General features: G+C 38.2%; 1 protein-coding gene across 2 annotated transcripts in view; it reads right to left on the bottom strand.

Moving 5' to 3' along the window:
* The window catches only part of Adamts19 (ADAM metallopeptidase with thrombospondin type 1 motif 19), a 155,821-nt gene extending 134,433 nt beyond the window's left edge, over positions 1-21,388 (bottom strand). Inside the window, exons 1-3 of one of the 2 annotated variants that reach the window (XM_048331432.1) lie at positions 21,179-21,388; positions 19,923-20,575; positions 2,479-2,644 (exon numbers count right to left, since the gene is read on the bottom strand). In XM_048331432.1, coding sequence (XP_048187389.1) covers positions 2,479-2,644; positions 19,923-20,575; positions 21,179-21,251 — 892 coding nt within the window. In that variant the 5' untranslated portion in view covers positions 21,252-21,388. Of the gene's footprint in view, positions 1-2,478; positions 2,645-19,922; positions 21,080-21,178 lie in introns of those variants that run through there. The other variant, XM_048331431.1, reaches the window with a different exon arrangement.
* Positions 21,389-21,742: the final 354 nt, after the last annotated feature.

The following is a 21,742-nucleotide window of genomic DNA, read 5'->3' as shown; positions in this document are numbered from 1 at the left end:
AAAATGAATCTTCTATGGACTGATGCAATGACTTTTCACAACAGAAAGTAGGAAACATAGATTAACTTGAAATAAATATGTTCCAAATAGAAAGCATAACGTATATGTGTCTGACTTTGAGCCCTTTATACAATGGATTATTGAGCCCTCCCATGGCCTCTGCTAATGCTACTTGTCACAATTCATATAACTAGATCTGCCTCAAGTAACATAATTCATTTTAAAAGTGACATCTTAATTTTCTAACAATGTATCTTTAAAATTTTATTCTGAAGATTCTTTAATAAGTCGATATTTCCTCATGTTCTAGCTGAAAGTATTTCTCCAAAGTCAGTAATTTACTAAAATATTTGTATTTAATATCTGAAGATTTTTGTCTTAGGGAATTTTTTTCTCAATATATGCTACAATATCCAAGTCCTAGTTATGTACTAAAAAAAGTCATTCATTTCCTTTACTATTCTTAGGATTGCAAAAGATTTCTTTGTATTATTATCTTTAAGTAGCTATACAAAAGGGTTTCTATACTAAATGTGTTGCCACAAAATTCTACTTAAAGTACCCATAACAATTGTCCCATTTTATTTCTGTAAAATGTCATATAAGAAATCAATTACAGGGAACCTTCGTGAGACACTAAATCTTTCCACTTCTTTCTATTTTGCTGTTAATTTTTTTTTATTCTGCAACATAATATTTTTAATGGTTGACTGTACTTGAGTTTGAACTTGAGTTTTTTGCACTTGCTAGATAGGAACGCTACCACTTGAATCATGCCTACTGACCTCCAAGATGATTTTTGGCCTTCCCCCTCCCACCGCCCCAGTCTTGGGGCTTGGACTCAGGCCTGAGCACTGTCCCTGGCTTCTTTTTTTTTTATTTTTATTTTTTGCTCAAGGCTAGCACCGTACCCACTGTACCACTTGAGTCACAGAGCCACTTTTGGCTTTTTCTATATATGTGATGCTGAGGAATCGAACCCAGGGCTTCATGTATATAATGCAAGCACTCTACCACTATCCTTCCAAGATGATTTTTGATAAGTTAAAAAAAATACCAACCACAAGGATACTACTTCTAGTTAAGTAAAGAGATACCTATGATATTCCCATAGATTTGGACAAAAAAAAAGGTGCTGAGAGTACAGTACTGAATTTCAGCAGATCTGGAATTCTCTCAGTATCATTTCTAATTCAAGCATGATTTATCAATTTAGTAATGATACAGAGCATGCTATATGTCCATCTATAAAAATCCTTTTGAGAAGGAAAGACATTAAAATTTTTTTCCAATGGCAGTCATATGAAATCTAAATACTAGTAAGTACTAGAAATATCAGTTACTTAGAACTGTGGGGTATCTTAGTGCACATGGAGGCACCAAAGACATTTTTTAAAAGATACTTTCTCTTATTAATTAGCAGTTTTGGCCATCTATGACCTATTTAAATTGGTTTTTTAAAAGTATAAAATGCGGGCTGGGGATATAGCCTAGTGGCAAGAGTGCCTGCCTCGGATACACGAGGCCCTAGGTTCGATTCCCCAGCACCACATATACAGAAAACGGCCAGAAGTGGCGCTGTGGCTCAAGTGGCAGAGTGCTAGCCTTGAGCGGGAAGAAGCCAGGGACAGTGCTCAGGCCCTGAGTCCAAGGCCCAGGACTGGCCAAAAAAAAAAAAAAAGTATAAAATGATATTGCAACTTTGTGATATCCCCTTTTCTGAATATCATGTGTTGAGAAATTAGTTATAAGAGATACACATTGTAGATACACTTGAATCAAGTGGTTTTTAAAATTTTTATATGAAGTAGATTTTTATAAAAGCTCCATTTTATCCATCCTTCAAGTTATTTTTATATCATTGTGTTTTTTATCTTTCACATTTATGATCATTTTGTGAAAATTTGTCCCAAAAATCTTGCTGGAATTTTGTCAATGATCCTGTTTGATTTTATGTCTGTGGAACATTGATATGTAAATTATACTACTCTTAAATCCCATGAAAAAAAAAATCATTTTGAGCGCTAGGAATATGGCCTAGTGGCAAGAGTGCTTGCCTTGTATACACAAAGCCCTGGGTTCGATTCCTCAGCACCGTATATATAGAAAAGGGCAGAAGTGGCACTGTGGCTCAAGTGGCAGAGTGCTAGCCTTGAGCAAAAACAAAGAAGCAAGGGACAGTGGTCAGGCCCTGAGTCCAAGCCCAGGACTGGCAAAAAATCCTTTTGAATTGCTATTACTTGATATTCAAGTATAAATATACTAAAAGGAAATTTTAAAGTGGATACATTTAATTATTATTAACCAAAAGAGATTCTACCTAAGAAATAATAAGTAAAAGCAGTAGAAAGAAGAGAGAAAAGGAAGGAAGGTGGATAAGAGATAGAGACAGGTATATAGAGTACATGTTTAGAACGACTTACATCATTTAGGTTAATTCCTATCAGGACCATTACCTAAAATAACTTGAGACATTACCTGAAATGATACCACAGTAATGATTGTGATGTTCTGACTTCTCTGTGACTTTTTCCTCGACCGACCTTTTCTGCCTATATAAGCGGTGTGGATACCCTGTTATGGCCATTGTATCATTGAGTGGCTGAATAAATATCAAGTCCTCGTTGAGCTGTATAATTCCCATCTGGAATATAAGAAAAATATATGTAAGAAATAGCATTTAAAAATGATTTCCCAAGCTCTACACACATATGTACATACAGTCTTCTACTGTAACTGATTTAGCAACTCAACTAGTAGGTAACTATATTTCTGTTTTATTACTTCATCTTTATGTCCTTTATGACATAGCATAAACTTTACTTAGTCTTAGCTTGTGTAGGTGGAAGTCTACAAGCCAACAACAGATGCACAGTAAAAATATTGGAATGTTAAAGGCTCACTTTGGAGGGCCCTGGGGGTCACTTGATTGTCATGTCACTTCACTCCATACCAGACTGACATTCCAAGACACCTCAAGCAAAGCTAAAAATCTAAATCAGTTTTACTTTATTGAATTATTCAAACCATATTTCAAGTTCTAAAAACAACTAGTATAAGCAACTGTATCACCTCTCTGTCTTTCTCCTCCTCTCTTCCCTGTCTCTCCCAACGCACTCCCCTCTTCCTTGCCTCAATTCTCTCCCCTCCTTTCCTTTCCTAGTCCTCCTTTATTCTTCTTTCTCTTTTCTCCATCCTCAACCATACAAAGAAGATTTTAAGGCAAAATTATGATAAAAATATTAACCCTGATGACTTTACAATAATATATAATGTAGAGGTGTGTACATATATAGGTAACATACATTATGTGTTATATATTTCCAATGAGCTTTTTTAAATGTAGACTGTACTTCTGTCAAAACTGAAATAACCATGAATTTTAGAGTAATTACATGAGACATAGAAAAAATTACTTTGTCTTAATTTATTTATTATTTATGTATTTATTTATTTTTGGCCAGTCCTGGGCCTTGAACTCAGGGCCTGAGAACTGTCCGTGGCTTCTTCTTTGTGCTCAAGGCTAGCACTCTTCCACTTGAGCCAAAGCGCCACTTCTTGCCTTTTCTATATACGTGGTGCTGAGGAATCGAACCCTGGGCTTCATGTATACAAGGCAAGCACTCTTGCCACTAGGCCATATTCCCAGCCCACTTTGTCTGAATGTAATGAATCGCCAGAGAACATTAAACCTATAAGTATTAAATACTAGTCATTAAAGATGTAGATGTAGGACTGGGGATATGGCCTAGTGGCAAGAGAGCTTGCCTCGTATACATGAGGCCCTGGGTTCGATTCCCCAGTACCACATATACATAAAACGGCCAGAAGTGGCACTGTGGCTCAAGTGGCAGAGTGCTAGCCTTGAGCAAAAGGAAGCCAGGGACAGTGCTCAGGCCCTGAGTCCAAGTCCTAGGACTGGCCAAAAAAAAAAAAAAGATGTAGATGTAAAGCCAGGTTATTTAGCCTACTACTGCAATTTTGTCTACTATGAAGGTATAGATTATGGCTATAATTTGAGGCCAGCCATGGGAAAAAAGTTAGTCTGATAGCCCTACATCTCAACCAATAAAGTGTGGTGGTATGCATCAGTGGTACCACTTATACAGTGTAGGCTGGCCCAAACATGAGATTTCATCTGAAAAATATGTAAAGTGGAAAGTAATAGGGTTGTATCTAGCAGGTATGAAGCCCTAAGGTCAAAATCTACTATTACACACACACATACACACACACACATACACTATTTACATATTGTACATCTCCACATAAATTGCCAATAGGTAGCATCTCATTATATACCACTGATCTAAACTGTGAAAATACTGAAATGTTATTCTTATGTAATAGTGTGAGTTTTGGGATTCACTCGTCATTAAAGATCACTGTGTCTGATGACTGAATTGTTATGCTCATTTATAAAACCTTAGTCAGACACTATCATAAATTTTTGATATAATGCATTCTTTCAGCAGGTTTGATAGAGAAATATAAAAATGTATAACAGTAAACCTTATATAATTTAATTGCATGCTATCATAAAAATTTTGATGACTATGACAACACATTGTATGTAGACTTAAGATTATTTAAGTTCATAACTTTCTGTTAGTAATAGAACTAAGGGAAAGTCACAGTAACTCTCTTCTTAGGGTTACTAGAAAAATACATTTTAAACATACACACACACACACACACACACACACACACACACACACACACACACACACCATGCTTTTTATCATGGGGTTTGATATTGGATATTTGCTAAATAAATGATTACTCTCATTTTTATTTTAATAATAATAAACAGGAACCCAGACATTTATGTGTAAACTGAAAATCTGACAGACTAAAAAGAAAATCAGACAAATAATCCTTGTATCTCCCTATTGGAATATTATTTCTTGAACTAAATGTTTTGCTGTTATTTTTTGTTTTTATTAAGAATTGGGTATGTCCTCATAATTTAATTTATTTAGTATGTTGCTTGTGTTAGTTTTAGACATGAAGATCACTTTTGTAAAGGATTAAATGTAGTCTCATTGCAAATGGTGATTTATTCATTCAATATATACCTGTAGTCTAACTACTAGACAAACCTAGTTCACTCTGAGGCATATTTTGTACCAAATATTACAATGCAGACATGCTATTTGAGATAGAACACTATCTTATGGAATTGAAGTGCTATCTCTGGTTTGTATCATTCAAGATATTCACTCTGATTAAAGCAGAATTACAGAAAGTTCTTAGAGCTTCTGTGTCCCTAGAAAAAGCTTATTAACAAAAATAGGTTGTTTTATTTCCATTGTGATATTACAACCCATGAAAGAACATAAGCCTATATTAACCGTCCTGCACAAGAGCCCCTGGGTGCAACAATCCACCATTAGGCAGCATTTCATTTCGTACGATTTAGAAGCAAAACAAACGTGCTATGAAATAGTCTGGCACAATGAATTATCCACACAAATATAAATTATCTCATTCCATTATTGTTCTTTATAAAGTTTCCAAAATAATGTTTAACTATTTTGGTATATTTGGGATACACACACACACACACACACACACACACACACACACACACACGGTGTGGTTTCAAGTGGCAGAAAATCAGCCTTGAGCAAAGCAGCCAAGTAATCTGGGCACCAGTGCCTCATGCCTGTCTGTAATCCTAGCTATTCTGAAGGCTGAAAGTCGATGACCACAGTTTGAAACAAGCCTGGAGATGAAAAACCCTGAAAAGTGCCGAGCTATGAAGGGACTAGAGAGTGATATCGGAATAACCTGCTTGATGGGGGGACATGGGAGAAACTGCGGAGGAGAATGGCCACACCGGCCTTGGGTGGAGAGCATTCTAGTCAGGGAGAGAAGCAAAGTTCCTGAGATGGGAATGGAGGTAGCACATTTGAGAAAGAACAAGCTTACCACAGCTGTCAGAGAGTGACACAATGGGGAATGTTTTAGATGACCCAGGACACCAGACTGATGCATAGTGACAATCAAAACTTGATGAAATCTTCTTGTGGTTTTTATACCATCTATCTTTTCTTGGACACTGGTAACATATTTTACTGTAGGGTTCCTCATCATGGTGTATTCTTCTATCTTTTGTCAACATAGTCATATTTTATCTGCATGATACTTACATTGGAAAGAGATTGAAAACCAAGATTTCTCTTACGTTGTCTTATAAACCATTGTCTTTTTCTGTATTTTCTTCTGACATTGAAATGGACTTGAATTTAAGTTACAAAAATGCTTCTTTGTAACTTTGCTCCTCATAAATATGACTATGATAAATAGCTGCTTTGGGAGCCTCCAAGTTGAAGAAGTGAAATGAGATGGTAAAGTCTTGTACAATAACAAATGAGATTCCATTGTAACACTGTGTTGTCTAAAATGACCAGTTGCTTTTATTGTTATTCTTATCTCATTGCTTTTTTAGTCTAATTTTGTTTATAACACAAAGAACTATTGGATTTTATATTCATTCACTGTATTGTCATCTCATTGTTCATAGTAATTTTTTTGTATTATTTAGAATATCTACTGAGTTTATAAAATGTAAAAGCATGCCAAGTATAGGAAACAAACACATTTTTAAATCTGTTCCTTAGTTAATAAGCCAGACTAGCCAAAACCTGGTATGTTTCATTAGATGATTTAATATTCATTAATATTACTTAATTAATAGGCACATCGCAAATGTGCCTATTGGACCCCAAGCCTGCAACAACCAGGGTATAAGACACTGAGAATTCAAAGATAAAAACATCACTACTGTCTTCCTGGATCTTATACACTAATGGCACACAGAGGAAAAATTGTGCAAATATACCTAAATAAACTTTAAAAAAGAACAGGCTGGTGTTAAATTCAACATTAAAGAAATATTTTCATGCCTTCATCAATCAGGATTCTGAAAAGTCATAACAATTTGACTTTGCTTTGTTGCAAATGAAGGTATTTTTACATGTTCCATATTGTTGGTTTGGGAAGAGAATTTAAATTTATTAACTTCACTTGACCTACAGTACTTCTTAATAGAAAGAGATGGCTCCTAACTTGCCATGGACCCCAGAATTTAATGGGTTTGTGCATTTTCAATCATATAGCTAGTGGCTAAAGGGTTAGTTTGGTGATTTGTCAGAGCCATTCACCATGGCGATGAGCACTTGAGGCACTTATCTCATGCAATTCCATCCTAGTGAAGTGGAACTGAATGAGACTACTGAGAAAGCTGCACAGCTGCAGGAAGGGGAAGCATTCATCACAGCCAGGTCTTACTAGTGACCTCACAATTGGCAGAAAGGTTGCCAACCTCCTACATATCCCTAGAGAGTAGATGCAACTCATTTTTACCATGGAAACAAGATTAATGGAGCAAACTATTACAAGAACCATAAATTGGTACTCAGAAACATGGAAAATCTGCTACAATTTACTTTGGTCTTCAATTAAAGGACAAATAACTATATAATTTATTCAAGAATATTTACTAAGTGCACACTGTGTAAGTTAATTGGCTCGAGTGGTAGGAAATACAGCAGTGTGCAAAACAAGGACTCTTTAGTAACCTCACAAGGACTAAAGAGTTCATTATTTTATATATCCAGTCTTCTTCCCCATTAGCAAGATACTAGCAAAATGTGGTGGTAATTGTTTACTTTTGCCATTTAGGATTCTTGAATAATCCCACTCCAGCCCCATTCTGAATGACAATAATAAATGTCTAAGAAATTATAATGGTATTTTCTCCCATAAAATTAGCAATAAACCACATTCTAACAAAAGTATTTCATACTTTACTTGTTTGTTAACCACAAGATTTCCCAAAATAAATATAAGACAATGGAGAATTTGAAGACTATTCTAGATCTTTTCTCCTCCAAATCACTACTTATTATCTGCAAAATCTCCAATGAAAAGCATACTTAATATAATCGGGCTGATTTATTAGAGAATGTCTTAGGAAATCAGGTACCTAAGTCACTGAAATAGCATGGTATAAATCCTGAAACCCAAGCACATAAAAACCACTTCTAAATGATTTTGTTCATGTAGAGCTAGTAAAGTATGAAATTAAGTGCTCCAAGTCCTATCTGAAAAAGGTATTGTTCATCAAGACCATTGGTGAAAATTTTAAATTCTGTTTATGCATTTCAGTAACAGGTGAATCAATCAATCTGAAGTAATCTAGGCCTCTACTTAACAGTACTTATTCTCAGAAGAGGCCCAGAATGCTAGTAGTGAATATTTTATACATTGGGTTCTATAATGTCTTTGTCTTTTCATGTCTCAAATACACCTATCCTCATGACTCAGTTACTACACCCATTTCTGCCTGAAACGGGTTCATCAACTTTCATCTGTCATTTTACTTGAAATTTCTCAAGTTTATGAATGTCTTCCTCAGGTATTAGTTTGGATTATAAATCTTGGTAATATTGAATGAAACTATCTTCAACACACACATGAATTAAAATAAAACTATAAGAAAAGTATCACTAGACATGTTATGTTTCAAATAAAAAGGTGAAACCCTTGATACATTTATATAAAGTGAATGACAGGAAAGTGAAAATTGGCTCTGTTGGGCAATAGGTATCAGCAGAAGTGAGGAGGCTGGGCATAGTGGGCAAATGAGGATGAATGTGGTCAATGTAGTTTATTGCACTTATGAAAATAGAACAATGTTACAGAAGAACAATTGTCATAGAAGCTGAAAGGAGGACAATGAGAAAGTTACAGAGATTATGAAATTTATCTGGATACACTTAATCTATTTGTGGAATATCACAATTGATTCCCCCTTGTGATAATGCATGCTAACCAAAAAAATCATTATATATCCTTCTGAAGCCATACACCAGTGGTTCACATTTATAATCCTAATTATTCAGGAGGCTGAGATATGAAGATTAGAGTTGGAAGCCAGGCTGGTGGGAAAATCTGTGAGTTTTTTTCAGTTAACTACCAAAAAAGCCAGCAGTGGATCTGTAACTCAAGTGGAATAACACTAGCTTTGAATAAAATAATCTCAGGAACAACACCCTGGCTCTGAGTTCAAGCCCCAGCACTAATACATAAACAAAACAATAAAGCCTTCTGAAGATTGGATGGAAAGTGGTTTCATTTATTCTTTTTTCATTTTTAGGAAATACTTCAATCCTTCAGAAATGTACAGGATAAGAAGGTATTTAACAGGCATTTAAGAAATGTTGCTTGGAGGCTGGGAATATGGCCTAGTGGCAAGAGTGCTTGGCTCCTATACATGAAGACCTGGGTTTGATTCCCCAGCACCACATATATAGAAAACAGACAGGAGTGGCACTGTGGCTCAAGTGGAAGAGTGCTAGCCTTGAGCACAAAGAAGCCAGGGACAGTGCTCAGGGCCTAAGTCCAAGGCCCAGGACTAGCAAAAAAAGAAGAAGAAGAAGAAGAAGAAGAAGAAGAAGAAGAAGAAGAAGAAGAAGAAGAAGAAGAAGAAGAAGAAGAAGAAAGAAGAAGAAGAAGAAGAAGAAGAAGGAAGAAGAAGAAAGAAGAAGAAGAAGAAAGAAGAAGAAGAGAAGAAGAAGAAGAAGAGAAGAAGAAGAAGAAGAAGAAGAAGAAGAAGAAGAAGAAGAAGAAGAAGAAGAAGAAGAAGAAGAAGAAGAAATATTGCTTGTTTATTGAAGATTTTTTTTTTTTTTTTTGACCAGTCCTGGAGCTTGGACTCAGGGCCTGAGCACAGTCCCTGGCTTCTTTTTGCTCAAGGCTAGCACTCTGCCACTTGAGCCACAGTGCCCCTTCTGGCCGTTTTCTGTATATGTGGTGCTGGGGAATTGAACCCAGGGCCTCATGTATATGAGGCAGGCACTCTTGCCACTAGGCCATATCTCCAGCCCTGAAGATTTTTTTAAATAGAACAATTTGTTGATTAAGTCTAGTGGAGAATGTACTTTTTTTTTTAAAGCAATTTCTTTCTTTATTACTTAAACATTAACTGCTGCCCCCATGATAGTATAAATCTTTTTCTTTGTTATTATTTCCACAATGTATATTATCATTTCAAATGTTATAATAAACCTCCATTCCAGTTGCTATATTAAATGTAAGACTATAATAGTGACTAACTATAATAATTGATACCAAAAGTTATGAATAATATAGGAGTAAATAATAATTTATAACAGAAGTTATGGGTGGTTTGGGCCTAGGTGATATTGTCAACATTAGAATTGGTTAGATTCAGGATAAAATTTGAGGATAGAGAAAACAGTGCATGTGATGCTTGAATGTGTAATACCAAAGATAGTCAAGTTCACAGTATGAGGATAACAGTATTATTTTCACCTTGTTAGCTAGAACTAGAAAGTAGACCATCAAACATATGGAAAATAATGTGGGAAGAACAAAAATGAGTGTTGATGGGAGGAAACCCATTTAGTATGGACTTTATGCTTGACAAATCTATTGGGTTAGGTTATGAAAATCATCTACATTGAAATGTAAAACTGATAAACTAATTTTAGTTTGTTCAAAATACACTTAGTAGACTGGAGGAAATATTTGTAGCAGATGTGAATATATTAAAAATAAACAATTCTGAGATATAAAAGTAATATAGTATAACTCCTAACTGTATGTCAGGTAATTGGCATGTAGCCCATTGACAAGAGGCCCAAGATGATCACTGAAGAACCCAGGAAAGTAGGATGGAAACAAAAAACAAATGCTATTTCAAGTCATTGAATTGGAAAACACGTAAAATTAACAAATTAATTCTGAAACAATGTTTTTGGCGAAATATTGGTGTAAATAAGAGCAAATTTTCCCTGGGGACCTTAAACAAAGATGTGGCTATTCAAAAGTTCATAAGCGGGCTGGGAATATGGTCTAGTGGTAAAGTGCTCGTCTCCTATACACAAAGCTGGCTGGGGATATAGCCTAGTGGCAAGAGTGCCTGCCTCGGATACACGAGGCCCTAGGTTCGATTCCCCAGCACCACATATACAGAAAACGGCCAGAAGCGGCGCTGTGGCTCAAGTGGCAGAGTGCTAGCCTTGAGCGGGAAGAAGCCAGGGACAGTGCTCAGGCCCTGAGTCCAAGGCCCAGGACTGGCCAAAAAAAAAAAAAAAAATCCTATACACAAAGCCCTGGGTTGGATTCCTCAGCACCACATATACAGAAAAAAAGCCAGAAGTGGCACTGTGGCTCAAGGGGCAGAGTGCTAGCCTTGAGCATAAAGAAGCCAGGGACAGTGCTCAGGCCCTGAGTTCAAGCCCTATAACTGGCAAAAAAAAAAAAAAAAAAGCTCATAAGCTTCAGTAAAAAGAAGTAATTAACAATGCATAAGAGAAAGTACAACTAAAGAATTTCTGTGCAAATAATTTCCCATCATTATATGATAATTATAAATAACTTATGTGACTTACACTGAGTGGCAACTTAGTGAGGTACACATAAAGCACAAAGTTTTAAAAGATAACTGAATAAGATGATGTTTTATCTTAAAAATTCCACCAGCACCCTAGGATGCAACAAAACATTTTTAAAGTATTTATTTGTTACTTACCTATTTAACAAATTTAGTAGTACTGAAATTGAACCTAGGGTTTCCCTTACCCTGAACTTCAATTTCACATAGTTTTTCTTCACTATTTCACAAGCCAGGAATGTATTATTTTGATTAATTTTACCTGATAAGTCTTTGATTACTCGAACCACATAGAGATTAACTTTATCAGCCTGTCATCACACTACTACAAATATATTATTCCTTCACACTTAGTACAAGCATCTACCAGATGCCCTTCAGGTTTCCAATGTGCCCTACATATTGCTTTGGAGATTCTGAAGGCCATATTGGAAATCAAAAGATTAAGACAAAAATACAAGTGAGCTCATCATCTCTGATGATATATTTACTTTGATCATTTGACCAGGAGTATCACTATGTCACTATCCATACTTGAATGAGGAAGTATCAAAGTCTTTCTGAAGGTCTAGATAATATTTTAGCACTAAAATGTAGGTAGGAATTTTGGTTAAAGAATGGTAGTGAGAAAACCTCATTCAACTGCTCAGTCTACTGATAGCTCCCTACCTTCTTGGAATGTATAAGATTTTCTCTCAGATCTGTTCAAACAATTTAATGTGCAAATTATACATGGATAAACTGTTATTCATTTTATCTTATTTTACTATACTGGATTCATTTAATTAAAAAAAACTCAACAGGTGACATTTTGTAAAAACAACAGATGCTGGGGAAGATGTGCCTACTACTACACTGTTGGTGGGAATATAATCTTGTTCAAACATTCTGGAAAGTAGTGTAGATGTTCCTCAAAAGATTAAATATAGAGTTCCTCTGTGACCCAGCAACCTCACTAGTGGGCATTTATCCAAATGACCACAAACAAGGCCATACCAAACCTCCATCACAACTATGTTCACTGAAGAATTATTTACCATAGTTACGATATGGAATCAAACCAGATGCCCCTCAGTGGATGAACAGAGGAAGAAAATATGGTATATATACACACAATGAAATTCTATGCTTCCATCAGAAAGAATGACACTGCCCTATTCATAAGGAAATAGAAAAACATGGGAAAAATTGTATTAAGCAAAGCAAGCCAGACCCAAAGAAACATGGGCTACATGGTTTCTCTCATTTGAAATAACTAGAGTATGTCTATATATTCTTAGCAGGGGATCACAATAGTTCTGCTAGGGGCATATGACTATATAAATGAAGCATATCAAGATGAATTCCAAGAAATGGAAACAAGAGATTTTTATAATGTACTGTTTGCAGTTATTTCTTTTTTCTTTCTTTTTTTCTCCCATTGATTTATGCCCCATAATCACTTTTTTAATTTCTGTACACTTCAAAACTGTTTATCATATGTTTACAAAATTTTTGTCAAAGTCCTAGCAAGTTCTTTGCAGTTGTGAAAATGTAGAAGTGAAAATCATCCAAGAAAGTAAAAATAATTTTGAAAAATGAAAATCAAAGAAGATTTAAATTTGTTAAATTCAAAATATTGTCAATTTAAATTTAAAGATTGAAATTTATTCAAAATATTATCGAGCCACATTCTCAAGTATGGTGGCTCATACATATAATATTGACTATTTTGGAGGCCGAAATGAGGAGGACAACAATTCAAGACAATTTTTGGAAAAATGGTTGCAAGTACACAACTCAATCCAAACAGACTTGGTGATATGTAGGTATGTAAGTCCATCTATGTGGGAGGTATAGTTAGCTGGTCTCTTGAGAAAGCATAAGACCTTCTCTGAAAAAAAACTAAAAAGCAAAACTTGATGGTGATGAGGCTTTAGTTGTAGGGTGGTTGTCTGTTAAGCACAAGTCCCAGTCACACCAAAAATTAAGTAATATAACAATATGGTAGAGTACTAACTTAGGATAAAAAATGTAATTAAACAGATCATTGTTGTGAGTAAAACATAATTACATTCATAATCAGTAGATGAATAGGAAGTAATAAGTAAACAGAAGAATAGACTGGCAAAAAAAAAAAATGGCCTGAGTTCAGCAGCTTCATTCTCTAAGCTTTTGAATTACGTATAAAATAAAATTAAGTTTTTCTTACTGAACATGGCAAAACAAAATGATCTAATCCTTAAGGTCTTTCCCAACACTACCACATAATCGTTTTTGTTTTTGTTTTTTTTTTTACCAGTCCTGGGCCTTGGACTCAGGGCCTGAGCACTGTCCCTGGCTTCTTTTTGCTCAAGGCTAGCACTCTGCCACTTGAACCACAGCGCCCCCTCTGGCCGTTTTCCATATATGTGGTGCTGGGGAATCGAACCCAGGGCCTCATGTATAGGAGACAAGCACTCTTGCCACTAGGCCATATCCCCAGCCCCCCACATAATCGTTTTGTAAAAAATGTCTGGGCAACATTTTCTCACTTCTTTCAGTCCAAGGCTTGGCTTTAGAATGAAGATGAATATGAGATGATGTGCCTGCCACAGCTACGCCTTTAATGCACTCTGTACCTAATGATATTCCTCACTTATTTAAGAGAATCTCAAAGCCTCTTTCCAAGAAACTACCAACAGTCGTATTTCAAGTGGTCCACTGGTTCTCTTTTGCTCTCAAATTCATGAAGATTACTTCCCTAATTTAATATGCTGTCAATCAAGATCTAGGAACCTCTTGCTGATTACTATCCATTTAGAAAATACAAAGACTGTGGAAGAGGAAGAAATATAATTACAGTGACATGTGCATTAATTCAATGAAAATATGCTCTATTTAGTGTTGCATTAAAACTATGTTTATATGACTGTAAAGTTTTCAATTTTTTTTTTCCAGTCGTGGGACTTGGACGCAGGGCCTGAGCACTGTCTCTGGCTTCTTTTTGCTCAAGGCTAGCACTCTACCCCTTAAGGCACAGTGCCACTTCCAGCTTTTTCTGTGTATGTAGTACTGAGGAATGGAACCCAGGGCTTCATGCATGCTAGGCAGGATTGTACTGCTAAGCCACATTCCCAGCCACCTGCTCAATTATCTGCTGTGATTATTTCAGTTTACTCAGATCCCCTCCTATTGAAACAGTTATGAACTTCTGCTGGGTACTAGGAGACAAGAGCTCTCTATGCCCTGAATCTTATCAACATGCTCGGGAAAACATTGTCTCTAATGTCTCTTTCCTTTCCTAGTGACATCCATGTGGCATAATCAATGTCAGGAAATATCCAATTCTGCTGCTATGCTGAGGCATTCTTCTGGTACTTTTCCTTTGCCTGAGTGCTCAACAATCCTCTGATACAGTTCAGCCATTCACAGATGTTTTCTGATGTCTACATATCTTCCATTCACCCCAGCAAACTGATGCTAGTCCTTCAAGGGATAAGGAATAGGTCTGATGTACTACTAGCATTCTTTGTACTAGTGCTTTAAACTTATTTAGGATATGTACTCTATCATTTCTAAATATTGATTTGGTTAAAAAAATGAATAAATAAATAACGTTTGTCGTTATCTTTTCATTTGGACATTAGTTCCCTTTGTTTTCCTTGTTCCATATTCCCTTCCCTTAGCCCTCCACTGACACCTGCTTTCACCTGATTCTTGATATTATGACTAGTACAAACTAGAGGTCTAAAAATGTCAACTTGTGCCCAGCACAGGTGGCTCACATCTGTAATCCTAGCTGCTCAGGAGGCTGAAATCTGGGGATCACAGTTTGAAGCCAGCCCAGGCAGGAAAGCCTGGCATAATCTTATTTCCAAGTAACTTTTAGTTTAAAAAGCCCAGGTACTACATTCAGACCCTGAGTTCAAACCCCAGGACCAGTGCACACACAAACACACACATACACACACGCATATAATATTTTATATATATTATATATATTCTATCATATATTTTGAATAAGTTTTATATATCATATATTTCTGTATACTATGTTGAACAAGTTTTATATATGTAGTATTATATTGTATATAAAGTATATATTATATGCTATTGCATATAATTATATATACTATATATTTACAAATAATTATATTTAAGTTACTTATAAATAATGGTATATTATATTAACATTATAAGATATATTGCATATTATATATTATATGTAAATAAATATGTGCTATATAATATATAACTAGCTCAAAAATGTATATATATATATGTATACACACATATATACATAAAATTCACTCAAAAGTTGCTATAGCATTTAATACTTTCATCTAAGTAGAGAGAGGAGGGATGGGTGGATACAGTCATAATATTCACTGAATGGAACTAGGTAACTGGAGGGGATAGTGGGACTGGGAGGAATGGAGAAGAACTATGGAAGGGGTAATATTAATCAAGATTCATTGGATACATACTTGATATGTTGAATTAAAATCCTTTGTTCAACTACTTGGAGATAATTTTTAAACAGTTTTTATAGAGCAACTCAAGGACACAGATTTGTTATATTTGGTTTCAAAAGCTAAATCTAACCAACATATATTATTATTTTCATCATTCTTGTTTATTGAGACAGATTCTCTCTATGTTGCTTAGGTTAGTTTGGAATTCTCTATCCTCCTGCTTCAGTATTCTAAGTGCTAGGATCACAGGCACTCAGAACTGCACCCAGCTAAAAGTCCTAATTTTAGTAAGCAAAGTGTTAATCAACTTAGTAGCCACTACTTACTCTGAAAAAGAAATCAGTTTAGCCACCAGCAAAGAAAGTGCCAATTTTATTTGTCCAGTATTTAAATGTATTTTTTTAACTATTTTATTCCTTTGTGGCAAATATAATGGTTGTATTACTTCATGGAATACAATTTAGTTCATTCCCATAATCCTAGCTCCTCAGGGGCTGAAACCTGAAGGATTGAAGTTTGAAAACAGCACAAGCAGAAAAGTTTAAAAGACTTCATCTCCAAATAACCAGCAAAAGTGATGGGCTGGAGGTATAGCTTAAGTGGTACTTGCTACTAGGTAGAAGCAAAAATGCATAATCAAGAGTGCCAGACCTGAATTAAAGCCCTAGAAGTGGCAACAAACAAACAAAAAGTAGTAAGTTACTTTATATCTTATTCGGTGATTCCTACTTAGTGCCCACAAAAACCCAGTGTCTTGAGAATGAAAAGCAAGGAACAAGACAATACCTTTGAGCACTGAAACATGGCTATATTTTCACGCAATCCTTTCTATCTCCCTGCTTACATTTGTGACTGGCAGGATTGTGGCAAGATGGAATGAAAGCTCCTTGAAATATACCAGTGCTGCTTCATCGTTTTTTGCATTTTCCATATCTGCAAAGTGCCTCCGTCACAATGTTGTTTCATAAACAACTGATAGCATTACATTTGTGTGCACATTCAATCTCACATATGGCTTCAATAAGATTATTGGTCAGCATTTTAAAGAGAAGAGATGTAACAACACTCCATGCAGATATACATCTGAGAATAATTTGTGCATTTGGTGCAGAAAGATTAAGTACATTGATGGGGCAACACTTGGCTCTGCCTCCAACTCTGCATCTGTCACTTTTCTTTTCACAACCTGTTAGATTCATATGTGAAGAATAAATTGTCCAATCCTATAACCAGTTGTCAATGTACCACACTATGTAGCTGGATATCTATTTCCTTTCACTGATACTTACAGATTCCTTCAAACATATAGTAATCCAAGTGTGCTCGGCAGTTAGAAGCAAAGCTAGCTACAGAGAACAAGTAAAGAATGGAACATGTAGTGATCAACATTTTTTTTTTTTTTTTTTTGCCAGTCCTGGAGCTTGCATTCAGGGCCTGAGCACTGTCCCTGGCTTCTTTTTGCTCAAGGCTAGCACTCTGCCACTTGAGCAATAGTGCCACTTCTGGCCGTTTTCTATGTATGTGGTGCTGGGGAATCAAAAACCCAGGGCTTCATGTGAAGGAGACAAGCACTCTTGCCACTAGGCCATATTCCCAGCCCCTGATCAACACTTTTTGATAACTGCATGAATGTACTGAGAAGAAAAGCACTACTGCAAATCAAAGGCATCTCAATCTAAAGACTATAGAGACATCATGTTGTCTTCCATTAAGATTACAGTATCATGGAATTCTAGAGATAGAGAAGAACAGTTATAAAATCTTATGAACACCCACAAGTAGACAGAAAAATTCCCATATTCTAGAAGATGAGGCTTTTTGCATTTGATTTTATAAGGCATGGTAACATGATTTCTCTCTAGTGTATAGCTAATGTAGTCACAGAACTAGATTGTTTATTGTTTTTCAATTTTTCATTTTCTTGTTCCAGCACTTTATGCTGGCATAACATTTACTCATAATGAAGTCATGTCATTGTCTGATGACTCACTGTTATAACCACTTAAATTTGGTCTTCTGTGAGCTCCTAATGGCAGGAAATCTAGCCCCTAATATGAGACCAGAGTACAATAAACACCTAATGTACTTCTAATTTTATCGCCCATTTAAAGAAAGTATCCATCTTATGGCACTGGCCATTAGACATATAAATTAATTGTTTCCATATGACTGAGGTAAAAAGCTCAGCATTATCAGGAAACAGGCTAATGCCAGATTCCAGATAATCAGTTATACTCACTCCTAATCCCCTAGCTCATAAGTGAAAAGGAGCAACATGGCAAAACAAGTAACAAACCCAGCTTTCTTCACTATTTGCCTAAGCTTTTACTCAAAGTCTGACTGCTATACTGTATTGCTGACAGCATGTTTTCTACAATAACAAAGACTCCCCAGTTCAGAATATATACATGAGTGGTTAATAGCAAAAATTATAAATAGGGAGTTGTGTCAAACTCCTATTCAGTATATGAAAAACCTACTCACAATTCTAACTTTGCTCTCTTAAGTATGGAGAGAAGTCATAGCTCATTTGGAAAACCTTATCAAAAGTCCCCTTTTCATCATAGTAAAAGATTTTTATCCCTATTAGTCTTACCACTCCAGACTTTCTATATTTAACTATTCACTTCTCAACCAAAACCCAGTGGACAATGAAAGCCCCACAAAATGTTTTCCCCAGTGAGATGTTCAAATATCAGTTCTACTGAAAACATTCTTAAAACCTTTTTGTGTACTTTTTTCCAAGCCAGGTTTTTTCACGTATGACCCCAAATGTAGATGTTTGAATATTCACCTATGGCAATCTGCTATAGTCCTGTCCTGCCCAACAATTCAGATCACGTGGCTGTGAGACCTGAGTGGAGACCCACAGAGGTAAAATTCTCCAGTTTCCTATTATTTGTATTTTTAACTATCTTTCTCCATGTTATGACTTTAGGTGACTCTGTGCTGATATTGTGGTGTGATATTTCAGCAAGTGTGCAAATTGCATTTATATGTAGCACTCTGCCCTGGTTTGGGAGGTTGAAGAACCCAAGACCTGAGATCAGGCAGAGTGGGAGGTGTAAGGCAGGGGTTGGAGGTGGGAGGTAAAAATTCTGTGAAAAAACCAAGTTCCCTGGTGTTTTTTTGTTTTTGACATTTTTTTTTGCCAACTTAGCTTGTGAAACCAGCATCCTGCAAGGCTGACTGCAAATTTTGCACTCCTGTAACCGCTTGCTAGCTCAAGGCTCAAACTGTGTTCTCAAAAGTATGCCCCTCCTTGTGTGGTTTTTTCCTTTTTGCCTCTCCTAAGCTCCGGCTGCACTCTGCTTCCCAAATGGTGGACTATAGTCACCGTAGGGGTTAATAAATGTTCCTAGCCTGATTAACTGGAAGTCTTGGAGTCTCATTTTGATTTGGTATATAATATCATATATGCAATCATTTCATCAATGGCCCTTTATGAACAGCAACATGAAGTCAAAGTTACATAGAAATATTAGTTCGTGCATTTTTACTTTAAACTATTTATAAAAGCCATGGTAGTAATGGTTGGAACAATGTGAACATACTGAATGCCACTAAGCTGTAAATAATTACATTTTTTATTTTATGTATATGTATCCATTTTCTCCACCACACACACACACACACACACACACACACACACACACACACACAGAGTATACAATTTATGGAAGGTAATGCTCATTCCAAACCATGGATTAGGACTGAGGGAGAAAAAAAAAATCAAATGTTGCACATTGACTGTAAATGATTTTTACCTTCCAAATAGGCCTTTTAAATAAAGACATCGTACTACTTCTGAAAGAGTGGAGAAAAGTGGGATCGGTGGCCAGAAGTAACAAGAACTAAGAATTTCATGTCATATTTGAGCACATTTATGATCACCGGTGCGGCTATCTATATGCCCACTTAGACTTCTGATTCAGTTCATTGCCCTGGAGGTGGTGCCATGTAAGAGGGAAAGCAGGAGGCGGTGCGTGCAAATCGACCTGGCAGAAGGAGGCTGAGGAAGGAAAGCAACTAAGGGGCTAAGGAAAGAAGGTGCTTACCAGACCGCCTCCACAGGTGCTGAAAGAGGCCAGTGAGCCTGGGTACCGCAGCACCACCCCGGTGTAAAAGCAGGAGGCGTTGGGTGGCAGCAGCGGGCGCGGGGTGGCCGCTGCCCCAGGAGGGCCAGAGCCTGGGCTTGGCCTCTGTTCCACCGCGAAGCGAGGCGCCAGAAATCGTTCATCTCTCCGAAGCAACAGGTACAGGTCCCGGGAGAAGGCCGGAATCCTCAGCAGCACCTCGTCACCTCCCAGTTCCGCTTGCTGGGTCGGGGGCGGGGAAGGGGGTGGTGGAGGGGGTGGTGACGGCTGCCCGGAGGCCGAGACGCCCGGGAACGGGAAAGCTGGGCCACCGGATCCCCGCGGGAGCTCCCGCGACTCAAGCTCTTCGTCCTCCGAGGCCGGCGGCGAGGAAGGCCGGAACTGGGACTCGGACTGACCCTCGGTGGGCAATTCCAGCGGCGCGGGGGCCACCGAACGCACCTCGCGGGAGGTTCCCGCAGCTTGGGCCCGGGCGCCACCGCGGCCCCCAAAGCCACGCGTCGAGCCCGGATCTGCGCTGCCCCCGCGGCCGCCCGCGGCGTTCACCGGCTCCCGGCGCCAGAGGACAGGAAACACGACTTCCCACTCCTTGGGGTGGGGGACACGCTGCAGCCCTGCAGGCGAGGCAGAGAAGTGTGGGGCGTAAAGTGCCGCGCTTCCAGTGAGGAGCAAATACATTTCCAGTCTCACCGTCTGCGAGGGTACAAGGCGCTCACTAGAACGCCGGGAACGCCACCCTCCTAGCCTTAGAAACAGTTGCGGTCGCTGACGCCGGGCGATCAGGTTACAGACCCCAGCATTTTTTCAGAATAAAAGTACTTTGATGTCGGGTTGGAAGGAACTAGGCAGTAAAAGTTGAATGGACGAACTCATGTAGTTGTTGCAATCGGTTCAGACCTCAGGGTCATTAATTTCTAAAATCTATACCAGAGCACGCTTCCCAATTTGCCTCCAGATGCTACCAACGTACCTTCGTAAACATTACTACGGCTGAGAAAAAAAAAAAAAAAAAGGTTGCATCTCAGATGTTTAAAATGAGGCTAGAAGATTTGCGCATTCCCGCGGAGCTGGATTGCTTAATCAGAGCCTGCAAACTAGTTGTTATGCGCCCCCCGCCCCCGGCTTTGCTCACCGTTCTCGGGTTGCACGAGTTATACCTACACTGGTGTTTCCTCCGGAGCTGGAAAGGAGCCTGGAAGGTCGCCCCAAGCACTTACCTGAAGCAAGCCCACTCCACAGGAGCCCCAGCTGGTAAAGGAGGCAGCAGCAACAGAAGTGAGTCAGGCGCATCTCGCAAACCTCCAAACCAAGCTCCCAGGGCTGAAGCTTCCAGCTCAGCGCTAGACTCCTGCGGGATCCACCGCGGGCGAAACCGCCTTCCACAGCTCGAGGAGGCCGGCCGAGAATTTGCCCAAGCCCTTTGTCTGCCGGAGGGGGTGGGGTGGGGGCCGGCTGTGTGGCTCCGGGAGGCCAGGGGAGCACGGGCGGGGGTGGGGGGTGGGAGGAGCGGGAAAGGCAGTGGCGGGGCCCCGCGGCGCTCCGACTCCCTGGTGAATTAGGTGATGAATCTTATTTTCTGTGTTTTGGACGTTACAGTTTGCAACGCTCAGCAGGCTAGCGCCAGAGCCTCCTAGGGATGACCGAGTCAGCTCAGAGCCAGGGATTCCCTGGCCCAGCACTGCCTTGGAACTTGTGGAGGACTGCTGGAGTGGCCAGCAGCCTGCACCGGCATGGAACAAGCGAAGGCTGGTGTCCTGATTTGCAGTGGTGTAGCCCACAAG

This window comes from Perognathus longimembris, chromosome 22 (assembly GCF_023159225.1).
Source record: "Perognathus longimembris pacificus isolate PPM17 chromosome 22, ASM2315922v1, whole genome shotgun sequence".
NCBI lineage: Eukaryota > Metazoa > Chordata > Mammalia > Rodentia > Heteromyidae > Perognathus > Perognathus longimembris.
Note: the sequence above shows the minus strand (reverse complement) of the source record. Positions and strands in the feature narration are given on the sequence as shown.